This window comes from Alosa pseudoharengus, unplaced genomic scaffold (genome assembly GCF_046254945.1).
Source record: "Alosa pseudoharengus isolate Yale_2024_CS ecotype anadromous, Long Island Sound unplaced genomic scaffold, YU_APseudo_1.1 YU_APseudo_1.1_scf_17, whole genome shotgun sequence".
In the NCBI taxonomy this organism is placed as follows: Eukaryota; Metazoa; Chordata; class Actinopteri; order Clupeiformes; family Clupeidae; genus Alosa; species Alosa pseudoharengus.
The window spans coordinates 29770517-29788016 of record NW_027468640.1 but is presented as its reverse complement, the minus strand read 5'-3'; the positions used below and the strand labels follow the sequence as shown (position 1 = coordinate 29788016).

General features: G+C 45.0%; 1 protein-coding gene across 1 annotated transcript in view; it reads left to right on the top strand.

Annotated features, from left to right (window-relative positions):
• Positions 1–17500, top strand: part of pcxb (pyruvate carboxylase b) — a 217017-nt gene that overhangs the window by 20686 nt on the left and 178831 nt on the right. The window contains exon 7 of the mRNA XM_076288391.1: positions 16633–16751. Coding sequence (XP_076144506.1) covers positions 16633–16751 — 119 coding nt within the window. The remainder of the gene's footprint in view (positions 1–16632; positions 16752–17500) is intronic.

The window sequence follows — 17500 nt, the reverse complement described above, 5'->3', positions numbered from 1 at the left end:
GCTGAAAACTGCACCAATTCGAAATCACGATGGTTAGAGAATGTTCAATATCCCTAAAGGAATGCATGTCTTCACCAAAAATGACAAAATACGATGTTAATGCAAATGAACGGCAAACTCTGAAATATAGCCTGAAATGAGATGTTATTATTATTATTGAGACAACAGGGGACCAGGGGTATATAAAAAATTACTATTGTAGCTTACAGCAGCTGACTATTTAAGTCAAGTTTATAACATTGTGGCACCAAGCGTCTTCTGCCCCACGGCTGCGCGCGAATGTACTTTTGTTGATAAACAGGAAACCCATCAGAGCAGCCGCTCCAGAAACGTGTCTTAAATAACGTCATGCAGTTAACAAGGTGCGAAGGAGCTTGCTCTTCTCCGCAACCCTGTCTATCACGTCATCAGCATCCAAGTTCATTATAGGACCTCTTTCTCTGTCGCCATCAGCATAAAGGCCTCCAAATTATCCTGTGACAATCGTGTCCTTAGATTCTTGATGAATTTAAGAGTGGAAAAACTCTGTTTGCATGCCACTTGAGTACATGACAGTGTTAGTAGGAATTCATTTGCTAACCATATATAGTTGTAGGCACAGGTAAAGAGGTTTAACTGCTGGAGATGGAAATAGCAACAGATTGCACAATTCTTGCAGGTAGCACATTTCTTGCTCACCAGGTTTATTTCTGTATCTTATATCTCCGCGGCATCATCAAAGTCCGACGCTTTGACTGTATACTCGTTCAAAGGAGACTTTTTCAGGCTGTGCAGTGCGTGGCGAGATGTGTCAATTCCGACTGTAGATTTTCAACCGTAGCACCTTCACTGAATTTAAGCAGACATTCTCTTATGTTTCGAAGTGCATTTGGGGGCAGTTTATTAGCTTTTATAAGGAGAAAATTCCGAGGATCAAGGCATGCTAGATCGGCAATTCCCCGTGCTGAAGGAAGTAGACGCATTCGGTTTTGAAATTCCCAGAAGTCATTGCTTCATGTAGCCTAACTTTTGTAAACCAATAATAAAATAAAAGATACAGGCAGCATATTTATTGTATTCCAATTTCAAACAATGCACTTTTAAATCATTTAATTGAATAAGGTTACAAAATAATGTAGACTGATGTAAATATTGAGGGTCAGCATGACTGTAGTGTAGAGACTCATGTCTGGTATAAATACTGATCAGTTTCTTACTATGAAGGAAGGAAAGGGAGTTAGAGATAAATGGCTTATTCGAAGCCATGTAACACTGAGCTTTTCTCAATATGCGTTCTTTTGTATACTTGTGTTCTCATGAACTTGAAAATCGTTCTGAAACGTCATCAATCACCGCCGAAGTACTGTTCCAATTCACAAGTTCGCATTTATTCAAGAACGCATAACATTCCCGGAAGTGTTCTCGAATCGTTGGTTTTATCAAGGATGCATCGGGTGGTAACTTGGTGGCTTGAAGATTCCACTATGCATTACGTCAGCTCAGCCGTGACACTCACATAAGAGAAATGGCAGCATTGATACATAATAGGCCTACCTATCATAATTGCTGCTACAATCCGATCCATGTTTAGGCTATAAACGGTAGGCTACAGGCTTCACAACTAACGTTAATCATAACTTTCACTTAAACAGCGAACTTCAAACGTTGTTCCCGCCATCGGCAAGTGAATATATTGTTATTAATATTTAATAAAAATAAATAAATGAGAAACAAACTTAAACAAGCTGGTGAATTATATATTTTATTGTAAATGTCAGAAATACTGGGTAGACCAATAGAGCAATAGGTAAATGACTAGACTCCCGAGCTGTTCCGAGAGAAGCTGCCGTTGGCAAGAACGCTGCTGTCTCAAACTGCAAATTGAGCGTCCTGTGTCCTCGCGTTCTCCAGAGTCTGGACTCACTATCTTAACTTTTCAAGTTCAAACTTTCAAGAACGGGAGACCGTTCTTTAGCGTACTTTGTATTGAGAAAAGCCCACTATTGATGCTTGATAGTGGGCCGTGAGATATTGTAAAACCGTCTTTACGATAAATGGGCCGCGCAAACCCGACAAGCATGCCGCTCCGTGATTGGCCGACCCAAACGGCCCACGAGGGGCCGCAGCCCTTCTGGCATCTGCCCAAATGCCAGACCGTCCAGTCCGTCACTGCCCACGATGTTCTACTGTTCTTCATGCTATCACTAATGCCCACTATCCATGCGGTCCGGTTTCTCATGACCCACGATGTTCTACTGTTCTTCATGCGATCACTAATGCCTACTATCCATGCGGTCCGGTTTCTCATGACCCACGATGTTCTACTGTTCTTCATGCGATCACTAATGCCTACTATCCATGCGGTCCGGTTTCTAATGACCCACGATGTTCTACTGTTCTTCATGCGATCACTAATGCCCACTATCCATGCGGTCCGGTTTCTATCGACCCACGATGTTCTACTGTTCTTCATGCGATCACTAATGCCCACTATCCATGCGGTCCGGTTTCTCATGACCCACGATGTTCTACTGTTCTTCATGCGATCACTAATGCCCACTATCCATGCGGTCCGGTTTCTCATGACCCACGATGTTCTACTGTTCTTCATGCGATCAGTAATGCCCACTATCCATGCGGTCCGGTTTCTAATGACCCACGATGTTCTACTGTTCTTCATGCGATCACTAATGCCCACTATCCATGCGGTCCGGTTTCTATCGACCCACGATGTTCTACTGTTCTTCATGCTATCACTAATGCCCACTATCCATGCGGTCCGGTTTCTCATGACCCACGATGTTCTACTGTTCTTCATGCGATCACTAATGCCCACTATCCATGCGGTCCGGTTTCTCATGACCCACGATGTTCTACTGTTCTTCATGCGATCACTAATGCCTACTATCCATGCGGTCCGGTTTCTAATGACCCACGATGTTCTACTGTTCTTCATGCGATCACTAATGCCCACTATCCATGCGGTCCGGTTTCTATCGACCCACGATGTTCTACTGTTCTTCATGCGATCACTAATGCCCACTATCCATGCGGTCCGGTTTCTCATGACCCACGATGTTCTACTGTTCTTCATGCGATCACTAATGCCCACTATCCATGCGGTCCGGTTTCTCATGACCCACGATGTTCTACTGTTCTTCATGCGATCAGTAATGCCCACTATCCATGCGGTCCGGTTTCTAATGACCCACGATGTTCTACTGTTCTTCATGCGATCACTAATGCCCACTATCCATGCGGTCCGGTTTCTAATGACCCACGATGTTCTACTGTTCTTCATGCGATCACTAATGCCCACTATCCATGCGGTCCGGTTTCTCATGGCCCACAATGTTCTACTGTTCTTCATGCGATCACTAATGCCTACTTTCTCTCTTTGGTGGGATCATCTTCCCTCCTCATAGCCATCCGACACAAGCAGGCTTTTCAAAAATTGAAACCCTTGTCTTGGTTAAGACAGGAATTCATTTATAAAACATTGCGGATGGATGACAAGAGACTGACATCTGCACATGGAGGTCATTGTAAGGCCACTGTAAGGTCTTCCAAAGAGAAAACAATTAAATACATAAATCATAGACAAGTCACAAGTCACAAGTGCATGTGAAGTTTAGTGGCAATTTATAGCTAGTAAGGCTGACTATTAAAAAACTACCACACACACACACACACGCACTCACGCACACACGCACGCACGCACGCACGCACGCACGCACGCACGCACGCACGCACACACACACACACACACGCGTCTCAGCGTACCATGAGTTCTATTTTATGAGTTCTGTCTCTTTCCTCAGTGACCACAAAGTGCCGTCTTCAATTTCCTCTTGTCAGACTTCTGTAAAAGCTGTCGGATAGCCTCTGTGTTTGATTAGTTATGACTTGCTGAGACAGCTGAGTCAGCTGGCGGACTAATGATGCAAGGGCTTTCATCTAAGGCCGTCTTAGGTCAGTTAGCCCACGCACTTGCTACCAGTCACCCATGCATACAGTATGCTCACTCATAATGCATATCGGCATACACATACAAACACATGAATGACATTGTGTTTGGTTTAAGCATCAAACTCTGCCCTGAAAAAATGATGAGTCATTAAAATGCCCTCCAGTCCAGACTGTAAGACATGAACTTGTCCTTCTATTTCTAGAAGCAAGATACACTGGGGACAGAGTAAGAAAGAGAGACTGACAGAAAGAGAAAGAATGAGAGGGAAGGAGGGAAGGAGAGAGAGAGAGGGATGGGAGACCTTCTTAGGCTAGGCAGGGGTATTTAAGTCAACTCTCTCCCCCTGCATCCTTCTCTCACCTTGTTTTATCCTCTGCTTCTCTATCTCCCTCTCTTTCTGATAAACAGTGGACATGCACTTGCATTGAAACTCAAATAGGGGAAAATAGATGAATAAGAAAAGGGATGAGTCTGTGTTGTTTCTCCCTCCCTCCCTCCCTCCATCCCTCTACCCCCTCTCTCTCTCTCTCTCTCTCTCTTTCTTCAATCAGTACTTTCTCTGTCCCTTCTCATTTCCCTTTACCCCCCTTTCTCTCTCTCTATTTCCCTCTCTCTCTCTCTCTCTCTCTCTCTCTCTCTCTGTATTTCTTTGTGTTGTCTGTCCTTTTCTCTCATCATGTTTCTGGGCACAGCTTAGGGTATTGTCACTGTCAGCAGCTAATGCATGTAGCGATGCTGTTTAAATTTAATTGAGCACCGCAGATATGAACACACACACACACACACACACACACACACACACACACACACACACACACACACACACACACACAGCGCTGCACACACACACACACACACACAGCGTTGCACACTCCAATACGCACATCAATAGAATTCATGCGCTGAGGCAGAACTTTTGCCCAGTTTTTAATTAAATCCGTTGCCGAGCTGGCTGTGTGCACATGAGTGTGTGTGTATGTATTTGTGTGTGTGTGTGTGTGTGTGTATGTGTGTGTGTGTGTGTGTGTGTGTGTGTGTGTGTGTGTGTGTGTGTGTGCTAGCTAGCTAGCCTATCCTTGCGTGTGTGTGTGTCAGTCCCCATCTGATGTCTCATATCATGCCAGAGCTCATGTTCTCACTGAACGCCCTTAAATGTGATCAAACGTTCTCTCCCCATCTGTACCCACACTGTGTTGTCTCTTGGAATTCCAAGCAGCTTCACTGGCATGACAGTACATGTGTTGCTAAACCAATTAGCCCCAAGGTGATTGGTGATGGCGAAACACAAAATTCATGAATAATTCCTATAAGTTGATTATGTGTATAATCAGCGCTCATCGAATCATGTGGATTGGCCAGCTGACACCTCCTCCACCTCTTTTTCACCCCTTCACCTCAGCTTTGGATTGGACGATGGAAGCAGCAGCCTCTGTGCCCCCCCTCTATTTCACCACCACACCAGGCCATTCTTTTTCCCCTCTTTTTTCCCTCCATTTAGCTCATTTTCTCTGTCTCTCTCTCTTCCTTTCTGCCCTGTTCCCTAAGGCACTGTTGAGTACTGCAGTGTGGGTGTTGCACAAATAGATGCCAAGAGCTGTGCAAACTGACAAAGCCCCTTTTTAAAACCCAAACTTGAGCCATGACGTAGAATGGACACCCCCCCCCCCCCCACCCACACACACACACACACACGTACAGTACACATGTACACACAAACACACACACAGACACACACACACACACACACACAACTTGAGGATTACAGAGGTAAACAGCCTCTATAGATTCTGACAGTTGTGTCAGTGGCTTCCTATCAGTAAAGCACTCGGCAGGGGAACGAATGCAACATTCACCATGGAGATTGACAGACAGAAAAGGAGAGAACGGAGAGAGAGAGAGAGAGAGAGAGAGAGAGAGAGAGAGAGAGAGCATGCTGTGCCAGTCTTCACTCATTTTAATTGAGTCATTCGCTCCATATTCCCAGGGCATTGATATTTCTGTGCGTTTGATTCCACCTACATTAGGGAGAGACAGAGAGAGAAAGAAAGTCACAGAGAGATAGAGCAAGTGAGAGAACGAAGGCAGAGGGAGACAGAGAAAGAGAGAGGGAGAGAGGGAAAGAAAGTCACAGAAAGGTAGAGCAAGTGAGAGAACGAAGGGAGACAGAGAGAGAGAGAGAGAGAAGAGGGAGAGAGGGAAAGCAGCTGCCTTGCATAAGTGTCTTGAAGTAGACTCCTGCAAGCAGGGAGGCTGTTAACGAGCACACTTTCCATAGGGGGGCTCCGAAGAAGACTTTTGAGTCTTTATGACACGCCGACACACACACACACACACACACACACACACACACACACTCTTTCTGGCTGTGTGTGTGCGTGAGTGTGTGTGTGTGTCTGTGTGAGTATGTGTGTGTGTGTGTGTGTGTGTGTGTGTGTGTGTGTGTGTGTGTGTGTGTGTGTGTGTGTGTGTGTGTGTGTGTGTGTGTGTGTGTTGGAGAGACACAATATGAATGTCTATGTGTGTCTTCTTCTGAGCTCGAGTTCTTTTCCGAGTCCTGCACCATTTGGCAGCGGAATAATCTGTCATGGCGTTCTCTGTTGTGATTCTGTCAACTCATCAGCGGCACGCACCTCCTTCACCCACTTCCACCAGTCAGCTCAACTTACACCTCGGCTGAGTCCCTTCGCGGGAAATGGGGCGAAATTACCAGCGAGTTTCTCTTTCATTCAAGTGAACGGTTCGATGGAAGGAAGTTTATTTTCAAGAGGCACGGCATGAATCACACAGTGCAAAGACAGCAGTCTGAAGGCAGCAGTGGGGATGGCAGTGTACATAAGACAGACTGAGAAAGATTCAATTCAGTTCAATTCAATTCAAAGGTGCTTTATTGGCATGACAAAAAAGGGCATTTGCATTACCAAAGCAGTCATACAAAACAAGTGTACACTAGTGTCCCTCAGGTTATGGCATAAATAATATATATATATAATATATATGTATATATATTGCTGCCAAGGCAGCTAAAGGGCCCTCTCCTGAGAGGATAGGCATTTTTTTATTTTTGTTTAGCTCTTCGAAATTTGGGTAGGTGATTTTAAATTTATGGAAAAAGGGTTTTCTTAAAGGGATATTCCACCATTTGGGGAATTACACTAATTTTCCACCTCCCCTTGAGTTAAACAATTGATTTTTACCTTTCTCCAGTTAATCCAGCTGTTCTCTGAGTCTGGCGGTGCCACTTTTAGCTCCAGCCTAGCAAAGATCATTGAATTGGATTAGACCATTAGCAAACCCTTTAATTCTTCATACTTTTGACAGGAAGATTCTCTAAGGTGATCTTATAAGAGAATGTAAACTTCATCTTCAAGTCTATAGATAGACATACAAGTAGGCTGGATCTGTTGTATCATCTGTTGCTCATATTCAACTGACGCAGATCGGCATGAGACAGCGAAGTAGTTGGTGCTCTAAGCGATGTCCCTCCACTGCAATTGAAACTCTCCTAAACTCACATTTCATCTGTGATTGGCTGGAACAGGTTGTTATGTTTTTATGGTCCAGGCTGGACCAAGATAGCCTGGGCTATCCACAGAGACCGCGTTTTTTTTTTTTTTTTACAATGTATTCAGGCCACAGGCAGCTAGTGGACCAGTGTAGTCAGATACATTTTGAGTTCTTTTACAGTCCTCATGAACCTCATAAATTCATAAATTCATTCAGGCAGCTGAGTGGATTTGCTGTGTATTTGTAGATCGGCCCCCTGCTTTGTGCTGCACACAAGTGTTTTGTTAATTAGCAAATTAAGGGCATTGTAAGAGACAGCGTGCATTCTTAATTACGTTGAGAGAGTCTATAGGAAATCTCCAGCCCCCAGAGACCACCTTAAGCACGGCGACATAGAGCCTGTGTGCAAGGATGATAAGATGGTTGTCATAGCAGCTGAAGTTTTTTTATATATTTAAAACAGGTCTCACCATTGTTGGCTTGAAAGAAGAAGTGTGTGTGTGTGTGTGTGTGTGTGTGTGTGTGTGTGTGTGTGTGTGTGTGTGTGTGTGTGTGTGTGTGTGTGTGTGTGTGTGTGTGTGTGTTTTCGGGAGGTGACACAGAAAGAGTCTGCCTGACTATGCAAACACATTCTTTTTTTGATGTGTTTGTACATCTCTGGTCTAAGTTTTTTTTTTTTTTTTGATCTGCTTGTCAGGCGTCTCTACTCCTTTATTAAGTCTCTTTGTGAGTTCTTTTTTGTGAGTGTTTGAGGAGTGAGGAGAACACAGAGCAGAGGAGATTGAGATGCATGGAAGAAGGGGTACAGGCAAAGAAGGAGGGTAAAAAACACTCAGTGAGTCACTGTCAGTTTGGCACCACCGAGAGAGAGAGAAAGGGAAAGAAGGACAGAGAGAAAAAGAGAGAGAGAGAGAGAGAGGGAGGGAAGGAGAGAGGGAAGGCAAGTCGCTCCTTAATTCAGCGGTGCTGATTTGTGTCTAGGCGTTGATGGCCAGCTAAAGCACACTGAAGGAGCAGCGGCAGCACAAAGACAGCTACACTGTACACGGGGGCGCAGAGGCATAAATACACCAGTCAGCAGTACGGCGACACGCCTTTATTTTTGTTTTATTTTATGGGCTGCTGTTTCCATGGCGACAGCTCCTCTGCCCTCTGAAGCTTGCGAGGAGGGTTTCTTTCTTTTCTTTTTTTTTTTTGGGGGGGGGGGGGGGGTCTGGCAGGAGTGATGTCTCCCACCTAGTTCTCTCTCTCTCTCTTTCATTCTCTATTTCCCGCTCTTGTTATCTTCCTTTACATCTGTATCTTTTTCTGCCGTTTGTTCACCTCTGTCTCTGTCATCACTTTTGTAATTTCCTTTTTCATTTCTCCCTCTTTCTTTCCCCTCCATCTTTCATCAGACTTCTTATTCCGTCCTCCCCCTTTTTTCTTTCTCTGCACTACTTCTTTGTCAGCCTCAGCTGGAGAAAAAATATAGAAAATGTGCTTATTTCTATTTCAACTTCAGACAACAGTCATAGTCACGGTTTACAGCTATTTGGAAGTTTTTCCATTAAAAAACACATTTCTCATATCTCACCAAAGCAGAAATAGATTTATTTAGAGGGAAAAACAACAGTAATTGTGTGGGGTGAGTCTGTAATTATATCAGTAGCAGTCCTTATTTTCTGCCTCATTGCTGTAAATGTCAAACGACAACAAGCCTCTCTGATGTATGTATGGCACAACCCTCAAGACGTCAGTAATGAGGCATTCATTTTGAGAGAGAGAGACTGTTGGATATCATAACAGAATCAGCAGAAGGAGCTTTGTAATAGAACCGTCTAGAAGGACTGGAGGGGTGAGGCAGTTCTCATTGTCACCTCTTGTCTGCAGGTTTGATCCAGCTCTCATTTTCATTTTCTGCTTTTCTCTTATCTGTGCTGTTCTCTCTCTCTCTCTCTCTCTCTCTCTCTCTCTCTCTCTCTCTCTCTCTCTTCCTTTCTCTCTCTCTCTTTCTTTCTTTCTTTCTTTCTTTCTCTCTCTCTCCCTCTCTCTCTTATTCACTCCTCCCTGCTGCACCCATTCATATTCTGGGTCACATCTGTAGGTGTACGGTCGCCATAGCAGCCTGTCGCCAAGCACTGTGGAGGAGATTATAATCATCGCGCGTGTCATCAGAAATACGTCTGATCAAAAAAAAAAAAAAAAGACACGCTGATAACTCCCTGTATTACACCTTCTCGCTCGCTCTCTCTCTCTTTCTCTCTCTCTCTCTCTGTCTCTCTTTTATTCATCCTTCTTTATCTCAGCACAGGGCCATCTGCCCTGGTTTCTCCCCCCCATGCTGTTTGGTGAGTTCTTTGGACCTGTTTCACCTCTAATACCTGTCTGTCTGTCTGCCTGCCTGGGGGTGTCCAAAATGTCCCTTTCTCCACTGCCCTTCGCCTCTGTCTGTGTGTGGCACAGTGTGTGTGTGTGTGTGCGTGCATGTGTGTGTATGTGTGTGTGCACACAGGTGTGTGTGTGTCTCCACCCTGTACCTTTGTGTTAGAGTGTCCTAACACAGCCCATCTCTCAGTGTGTGTCTCTTGTGTCTTCCTATGCCCATCTGTATTGAAAAGACCACATGCCTCTCACCAAATCAAACCAATTCAAATACAAAATGCTCTATTTTGCCTTAATGAACCCCTTGTTTCCAAATGAAGAGTTCTTTTATTTTGTCAGTCGCTTCTAAAATGACACTTCATCATTTAGTCCCACTCAAACTGCCACTACCGGCCGGGAACGTGAACAGTGCCACGCGCGGCTCCCTTCTAGTCTCAAGAGTGCTTTAATGGTGAGACTATCAAATACATTTTAATACTATATTTAATAAGGCCAGAAGAAGAGAAGAGACATTCACACACAAATGCAGTCTGGAAGACAAAAACAAAAACATTACAGCGTATACTGAATATGTCTCAAGTAAAGCTTCTTCTACAGTGTACTGTGTTTTCCTTTGGTATATTTTTCTTTCTTGCAATCTCTCTGTTTTTACTCTCATATCTTTCCATGTTTCGGCCTGTCGCCTTTAGTTTGCTTGACCCGCAGAATCCATTTCTCCCATGGCCCTCTGCTAGTGCAGGTCCTCCCACGGCCCTGCTGTAATGACCAGACCCCTCAACTCCCCCTGGGCTCTCCTCTCAGTTGAACTTAATTCAGTTCGATGTGGCCTTATTAGCGTGTGTTATTAGCGTGTGTTATTAGCTGTGTTATTTGCGTGTGTTAGTAGCTGTGTTATTAGCTGTGTTATTAGCGTGTGTTATTAGCTGTGTTATTAGCTGTGTTATTAGCGTGTGTAGCTGTGTTATTAGCGCGTGTGTTATTAGCGTGTGTTATTAGCTGTGTTATTAGCGCGTGTGTTGTTAGCGTGTTGCCAAAGCATAACAATAAAGCGTATTAACATGTAGAGTAACATTGAAACATTGAAACATTGATGAAAATAAACAAATGGGATAGAATGGAAATAGGATGAGCAGTAACATAGATAGATAGATAGATAGATAGTTACTTTATTGATCCCCAAGGAAATTCATGCACATTCAGACACACACACACACACACAGTAGATGGAATACAAATATTATATAACATTGTGTAACATTGTCAGTGCTGTCTCACTGTCCCTGAGGTTATGGCAGGCTACAATGTATTGTGCAGCCCACAGAGCAGTCAGTCCTCCAATTAATGGAGCCAATTGGGGTCATATGGAGCCAAGGTGGGTCAATTTATCAGTCTTGAAGGCAGCTAAACTAAGAAATACCTTTTTCTTAGCTGTATCTCTGTCTGGACCTCACTGTCTGTACAGTGACCATAGATCCATTGCTCTTTTGGATGTTCTTTCTCTCTCTCTCTCTCTCTCTCTCTCTCTCTCTCTCTCTTTCTCTTTCTCTCCTGCCACCCTCATCCTTCTCCCCATCCTCTCTTAGCCTCTGTCCTCCCTTCATCTTGCATGCCATCTGCCATCCTTTCACTCTCCATTCCTCCCTCTCTCCCTCCCTCCCTCCATCTCTCTCTCCCTCCTCCTCGTCTTGCCTCTCATCTTTTCTCCAAACCTCCTTTTGTTATACCACAACTCCCCTCAGCTCTCCCGTTCCCTCTCTCTTTCCCCATGTCCCTCTCTCTCCATCCTCCTCCTCCTTCTCTCTCTCTCTCTCTCTCCCTTCTCTCTCTCCCCTCTTTATCCTTGCTGTGGGTGATTTATGCTGCCTTGGCTTTGAACCCTCTCCCTGTAGTCACCTCAGTCCAGCCGGGCTGTACAGGGGATTAGCAGACACCCGGCGAGGGGGAATAGGTGGATGGGATGAATGGAGGGAGAGAGAGAGAGAGGGGGAAGAAGAGAAAGAGGGAAGGAGGTACATTATTAATGAAAAAGTAAGGGAGGACATTGTCAAGTCAGTGCCACTGATATGATGTGATATTCATCAGGGCCTTGGAAGGTTGGGGGTTGGAGGTGCGGGGTATGGTGGAGCATTGAGCCTGTATGATAAAGCATATGTCTGTAATTTGGAGGATGCCCCCCCCTCTCTCTTTCTCTCTCGTTCACTCTCTCTTCCTAGCTCTCTTTTTCTGTGTCTCTCTTTGTCTTTGTGTGTATGTGTGTGAGTGAGAGAGAGATTCAGACAGACAGATAGTAAGAGAATATATGCATGTTTGTGTGTATATGGGTGAGCATGTACTGTATGTATTTCTGTGTGTGTGAGAGAAAACAGAACACGTTTGTGTGTGTGTGTATGCACACACACAGTACAGTATGTGAAAATGAGAAAAATCAGAACGAGGGAAAGGAGTGTGAGAGAAGGATATAGTGTGTTTCTATGGACACAAAGTGAGAAAAGAACACTGTGCATGCACGTCTGTGTGTGTGTGTGTGTGTGTGTGTGTGTGTGTGTGTGTGTGTGTGTGTGTGTGTGTGTGTGTGTGTGTGTGTGTGTTCAGTGCACGGCATGTGAGAGAGTAGGAGCGTGAGTGTTTGTTTGTTGTGTGTCTAAGGATAAGAAATGAGAAAGAGAGAGGGAGAGAGAGCAAGGGAGAGAAAGAGAGAGAGGGAGAGAGAAAGAGAGCGTGAGCGTCTGCTGTTGGCAGCCACGGCCAGGGATGGGATTAGAAGGCAGCTCTGAATTGAGGGGAGAAATTGGATCAGATTACAGTGTATTTTGGCACGGATTATCCCCAATCCCCTCTGGGTTGTAGTGGAGTGAGAATGAGAGTCGAGGGAAGGCCGAGGAGCAGAGGAGAGGGAGCGAAAGTGAAAAAAGAAAGAAAGAAAGAAAGAAAGAAAGAAAGAAAGAAAGGAAGGAAGGGGTGAAGGCTAAATGTGAAACTGCTATTTTCAGGCGGGTGGAGGGGTGGTCATCTTTTTTAATAGCTTTTCAGGCCCTTGTCTGGACTTTTACAGGGTCAAGACCCCCCCTTGCTATTCATGATATACATAATTACATATTGTCACCTCTTGGAAGAGCTTTGACCCCCTTCGGCATGGACCAAACGCTAAGCTGCCGTTTTGCTGTAGACAGCAGCAATCTTTCACATGCCCCTTATCTTCATGTTTCTATGCCCTTTCTCAGCTTCCACTCTCTCCCTTGCTCTTTATAGCCTTTCCTCTCGTTCTCCTGATTCATCCCCCCTCCTCTCTCTCTCTCACTCCCTCTCTCTCCTTCTCTCTCCCTCCCGTGTCGCTTCTTATTCACGCGGCTGGTGTCCAGGCTTGGCGGCGCGTGCCGATTTCACGCCTTCGTTCCGGAATCTTCCTCAATCCACCTCGGAGGATCTGGGTGGGGGGACGGGGGGTGCAGGGGGGGCCTGCTGGTGTGCGGAGGCCTGCCAGTGTGGCCGTGGCTCCTCTCCGACATGCGGTCCAGATTGAGAGCCAGCGGGTCACTCGTTGAGGGAGGGGGGAGATCTTGATGAGCGGACTCTGTTGACAGGGTTTTGGACAGCGATTAGGGCTGACACCTCACATATCTCTCCAAAGGGCCTCCGCCAGCTCCCACTGACCCGGGAAATTAATGGATAATGGAACCTTTTCAGAGTTCTACGGTTCCATGGTTCTCCCCGTTGGGGGACATACACTGGGGCCGAAGAACATAAAATAACAAACTTTATGTTTGTTTCAACTTGTTTTTAAGCATTAAAGTGGTGATTTTGTTACTGTTAAAAAAAGGAGTGTTTAGTACTCCTTATTTTCAATAGATAGCCTGTCACTGTTTTATTCTACCAAATGGAAACAAATTCTGAACTATTCCCTCCTATGTGCAAGGCAAGCTATACTTTCACAGCACTACATCACTTGCTTTAAGTGACTACATCACATAAAATATAAACAGGGATGTGGCTGAGTTGGCCTAGTGGGACATGTTGACGAATTCAGAAAGCGCCTCCCCAAAGACTTCCCAATGTCACGTAAAATATGGCAATTTCTCTCGGCCGTTCCCAGCGGTTGGGTTCATGATAAGGTCTCGTGGATCAGAGAGGTTCCCCTGGGGGTCACGCTTTGCATATGGCCATGATTCATCTCCTTGGCCGCAAATCTCCGCCCGCTGCTAGTGCTGTCCTGGTCTACGCGGGCCCCAGCCGCGGGCCTGTTAGCATAAGCAGAACGCAGCTCATATATATTCAGTCTACCTCCACTGCAGCCACTGCATCATGTTCACATAAGGGAGCAAAGCCTGTATCTCTATGACTAATGGTAGAGCTGTGTGTGTGTGTGTGTGTGTATGTGTGTGTGTGTGTGTGTGTGTGTGTGTGTGTGTGTGTTTGTGTGTGTGTGTGTGTGTATAAGGGTGTGTGTGTGCTTGCTTGTTTGCGTGTGCGTGTGCGTGTGCGTGTGCGTGTGCGTGTGCGTGTGCGTGTGTGTGTGTGTGTAATGGTGCGCTGGTGCTGTGGTGACAAGGATAAGTGTGACTGCAGCATTCTTATGTAGGCGTGCGCTTTCTACAAACAAAACAACTTTTCAGGAAAGTTTCCTAAGCTTATCTGTCTGGGCTGCTTTTGCAGTTAATTTGCGTTTGTCCTTTTTGTGACTGTCTGACAAACTCTGAAGGCGAAAGTACCATTTTGTGATGTGTGTGTGTGTGTGTGTGCGTGCCATCTTTTGTGGGTTCTCTTGTGTGCGCCTGGCTTCACAGCCCTGCTAGGCTAGTAGGATGCTGATTCACTGCCTCTCTGTGGAGCAAACCACAGCATCAACTAGAGCTGATGTACAGTATTAGCATGTAGTACCTGTTGTAGATGTTGTTGTAGGTATTTCCTTATTTTGCCTGGTGGAAGGATTGTGGGAAAATTGGGAGTTTCAGGGTAAACCATTGTTGTACAGTATAAATGCACCCAGCGGATAATTTAAAAGCAGGTGGAATCTGGATTGCACATGTTGATGCGTACAAAGGCAAACCAGAAACAAGGAAAGCAATATTCCCATCAGTGATGTGGCTCATATGTGCCACGTTACAAGCAAAAACGTTTTATTATTCGCCTTTGTATGCTATCTGTTGTTTATTTGCTTCCTTTCATGTAACTCATACAGCATCCGTTTGGTTTGTTTTAGCTAATCAAATAGTCTGAGTATTGGTTTTGAATGTTGCAGAATTACCGCCCTCTTCCCTCTGTTTCATGACACCTTATTTGCATGGATATCTAGTTCATGAAAATGTTTTGCTTTGATCGATGGCGGTCGGATTCCATTCCATTTTATTCCATGAAATTCAGCCTGCGACTGAATGATTAGACGAAGTTGCAGGTGCTGCAAAATAATGGTTAGAGATGGACGGTTAGAAAGGGCAGGGAGATGTGGAGGGGTCATCCCTATGTTCCCCGGGTCCTATGTTCCCCGCTCGGGGTTAGGGTTAGGGTTAGAATTATGGTTATGGTTAGGGTTTTAAAAAAGGGTCCTATGTTCCCCGGTCCCATACAAAGCGGAGAACATAGGACCCGGGGAACATAGGACCCGGGGAACATAGGTACGCTCCCGATGTGGACGGGCCTGACCGCTGTTCTCTCACTAACGTGCCCACATCTGTATCACAGTTCCTGTGGACTGGCCATGTTGCCTTTTGTCACGGCGCTTTCCAGCCTACGTACAGCCACCCCTGAGTGAGCCGGTGCTGTCTGCCCGACACAGTACCCCCCCCCCACACACTCTTAAATCCTGTCCGCTCTGGTGCGCGCCTCTCGGCGACAGTCGCTAATGCTCCTCCATTACGCCTCCTCTCCAGACACCGCTACCATCATATTTGAATGACCATTGACCCGCCCGCCTGCTCTGTTTCCCCCCGCGGCGGCTATTTGAAGATGCCGTTTCCGCTGGCTGCTAACCTGTTACAATCACACTCCTCGCCGCTCCTTGAGACGCCACTGCAGTAATGATTGCAGTCAGGTGTTGAGATAGCCCTTGATGAGAGCAGCTGAAAGCAGGTCGGCTCAGCCAGAGATGCAAACATTGGTCCATTATGAGTTTTCTTAAAGTGGACCAAGATGGATCCCTGCTATCAGTCAGGGTCATTTGGGGCAGTGATGTAAGCTGTCTAGCTGTGATTGTCATTTTGAATAAGACATTTTGAAATGCATCTTGCAAATGGACTTTTTGAAGTAGATGTGTCTAAACAACCCATTTCTGCCATTTTCCTTTAACTCTATTGTGCAGTGTCCTCTCATTTAAACAATGATTCATATTTGATGAGACCATAGGTTCACTTTATTAAATTACATATCTAGTTCTCAGATGGGAGGGGGTATGTATCAGAGGATAAGTAAGCTAAGAGCCTTGTCCTAATGGTCTAATGTGACACCTAGCATCACCTTGATGTACTGTACACACTTGGATGGTTCCCCATACACTGTACACCATAAACAAACAATTTTTTGCCATTTGTTAGCAATTTATGTTTAAGGTTAGTGTTAAGGGTTTGGTTTTGCTGTGGTGATTTCAGTAATTACACAACAGTTTGAAAGACTTAACTTGAACTTCAACAAACCATCTGTTTGGTATCTGTAGACAGACTATCCAAGTAAGGCTTTACACAATCTGCACATTGACGATACACATACTCAATCAATACAATACAGATGTACAATTGATGCACATTGATTTACAATGCTGCTACCTAATTGAAGCAGAGTGGACTAACACACAATCTGACTTGCCTACTTATCTGCATGTGTTCTAGGTGGGCTACGAGAATGCCGGCACCGTGGAGTTCCTATTGGACAAGCATGGCAAGCACTACTTCATCGAGGTCAACTCCCGCCTTCAGGTGGAACACACAGTCACCGAGGAGATCACTGAGTGAGTAGCCAACCATCCAATCAAATCTCACCGTATAGTTCACCTTTACATATCAGAATTAACACCTCAGAATTACCACCTCAGTTAGAGACTGATAGTGTAGACTTTGGAGACTGATAATGCAAATTGATTATGACTAATAACGTCAATAGATTACATTACAAATTGTTTGGAAAGTGAGAGGCGTATAATAATCTATGAGGTGATATTGTATTCATAACTATTTCTATAAAACCTGACCATAGTGAATGCAAAAGGCATGAGGCAACACACAGATATAATCTCTGTAACGTATTAGCAACGTTTAGATATGTATCTTGCCGGATGCATTTTAAATGGGACAGAAGTGTGATAAGAACCTGTTTAATAGTGCCCAGCATCCATATAACATGCTGAATGCTGGTGCCGCAGACTCCTATACTTTTAAATAGGCCACAGTAGGGTGGACAGTAAGGGGACTCATCTGCACTGGAGCATTTTTTTCCATTGCTGTATTTAGCAGCAAGACCTCTAGCTGTCCTTTAGCTTTCGCTTCCTATTGGAAAAGCAGTGAATGGAAAATGCTGAGCACTACTGCTCCTAATCCATCTGTGTCTCTCTATCTCACCTGTGTCGTTTACTCAGTCCCTATTGCTCTCTCTCTCTCTCTCTCTCTTTCTGTCTCTCTCTTTCTGTCTATCTTGGTATCTCTGTCATTATGTCTCTATCTCTTTCTATCGGCTCATCTCGGTATCATTCCCATTCCGCTC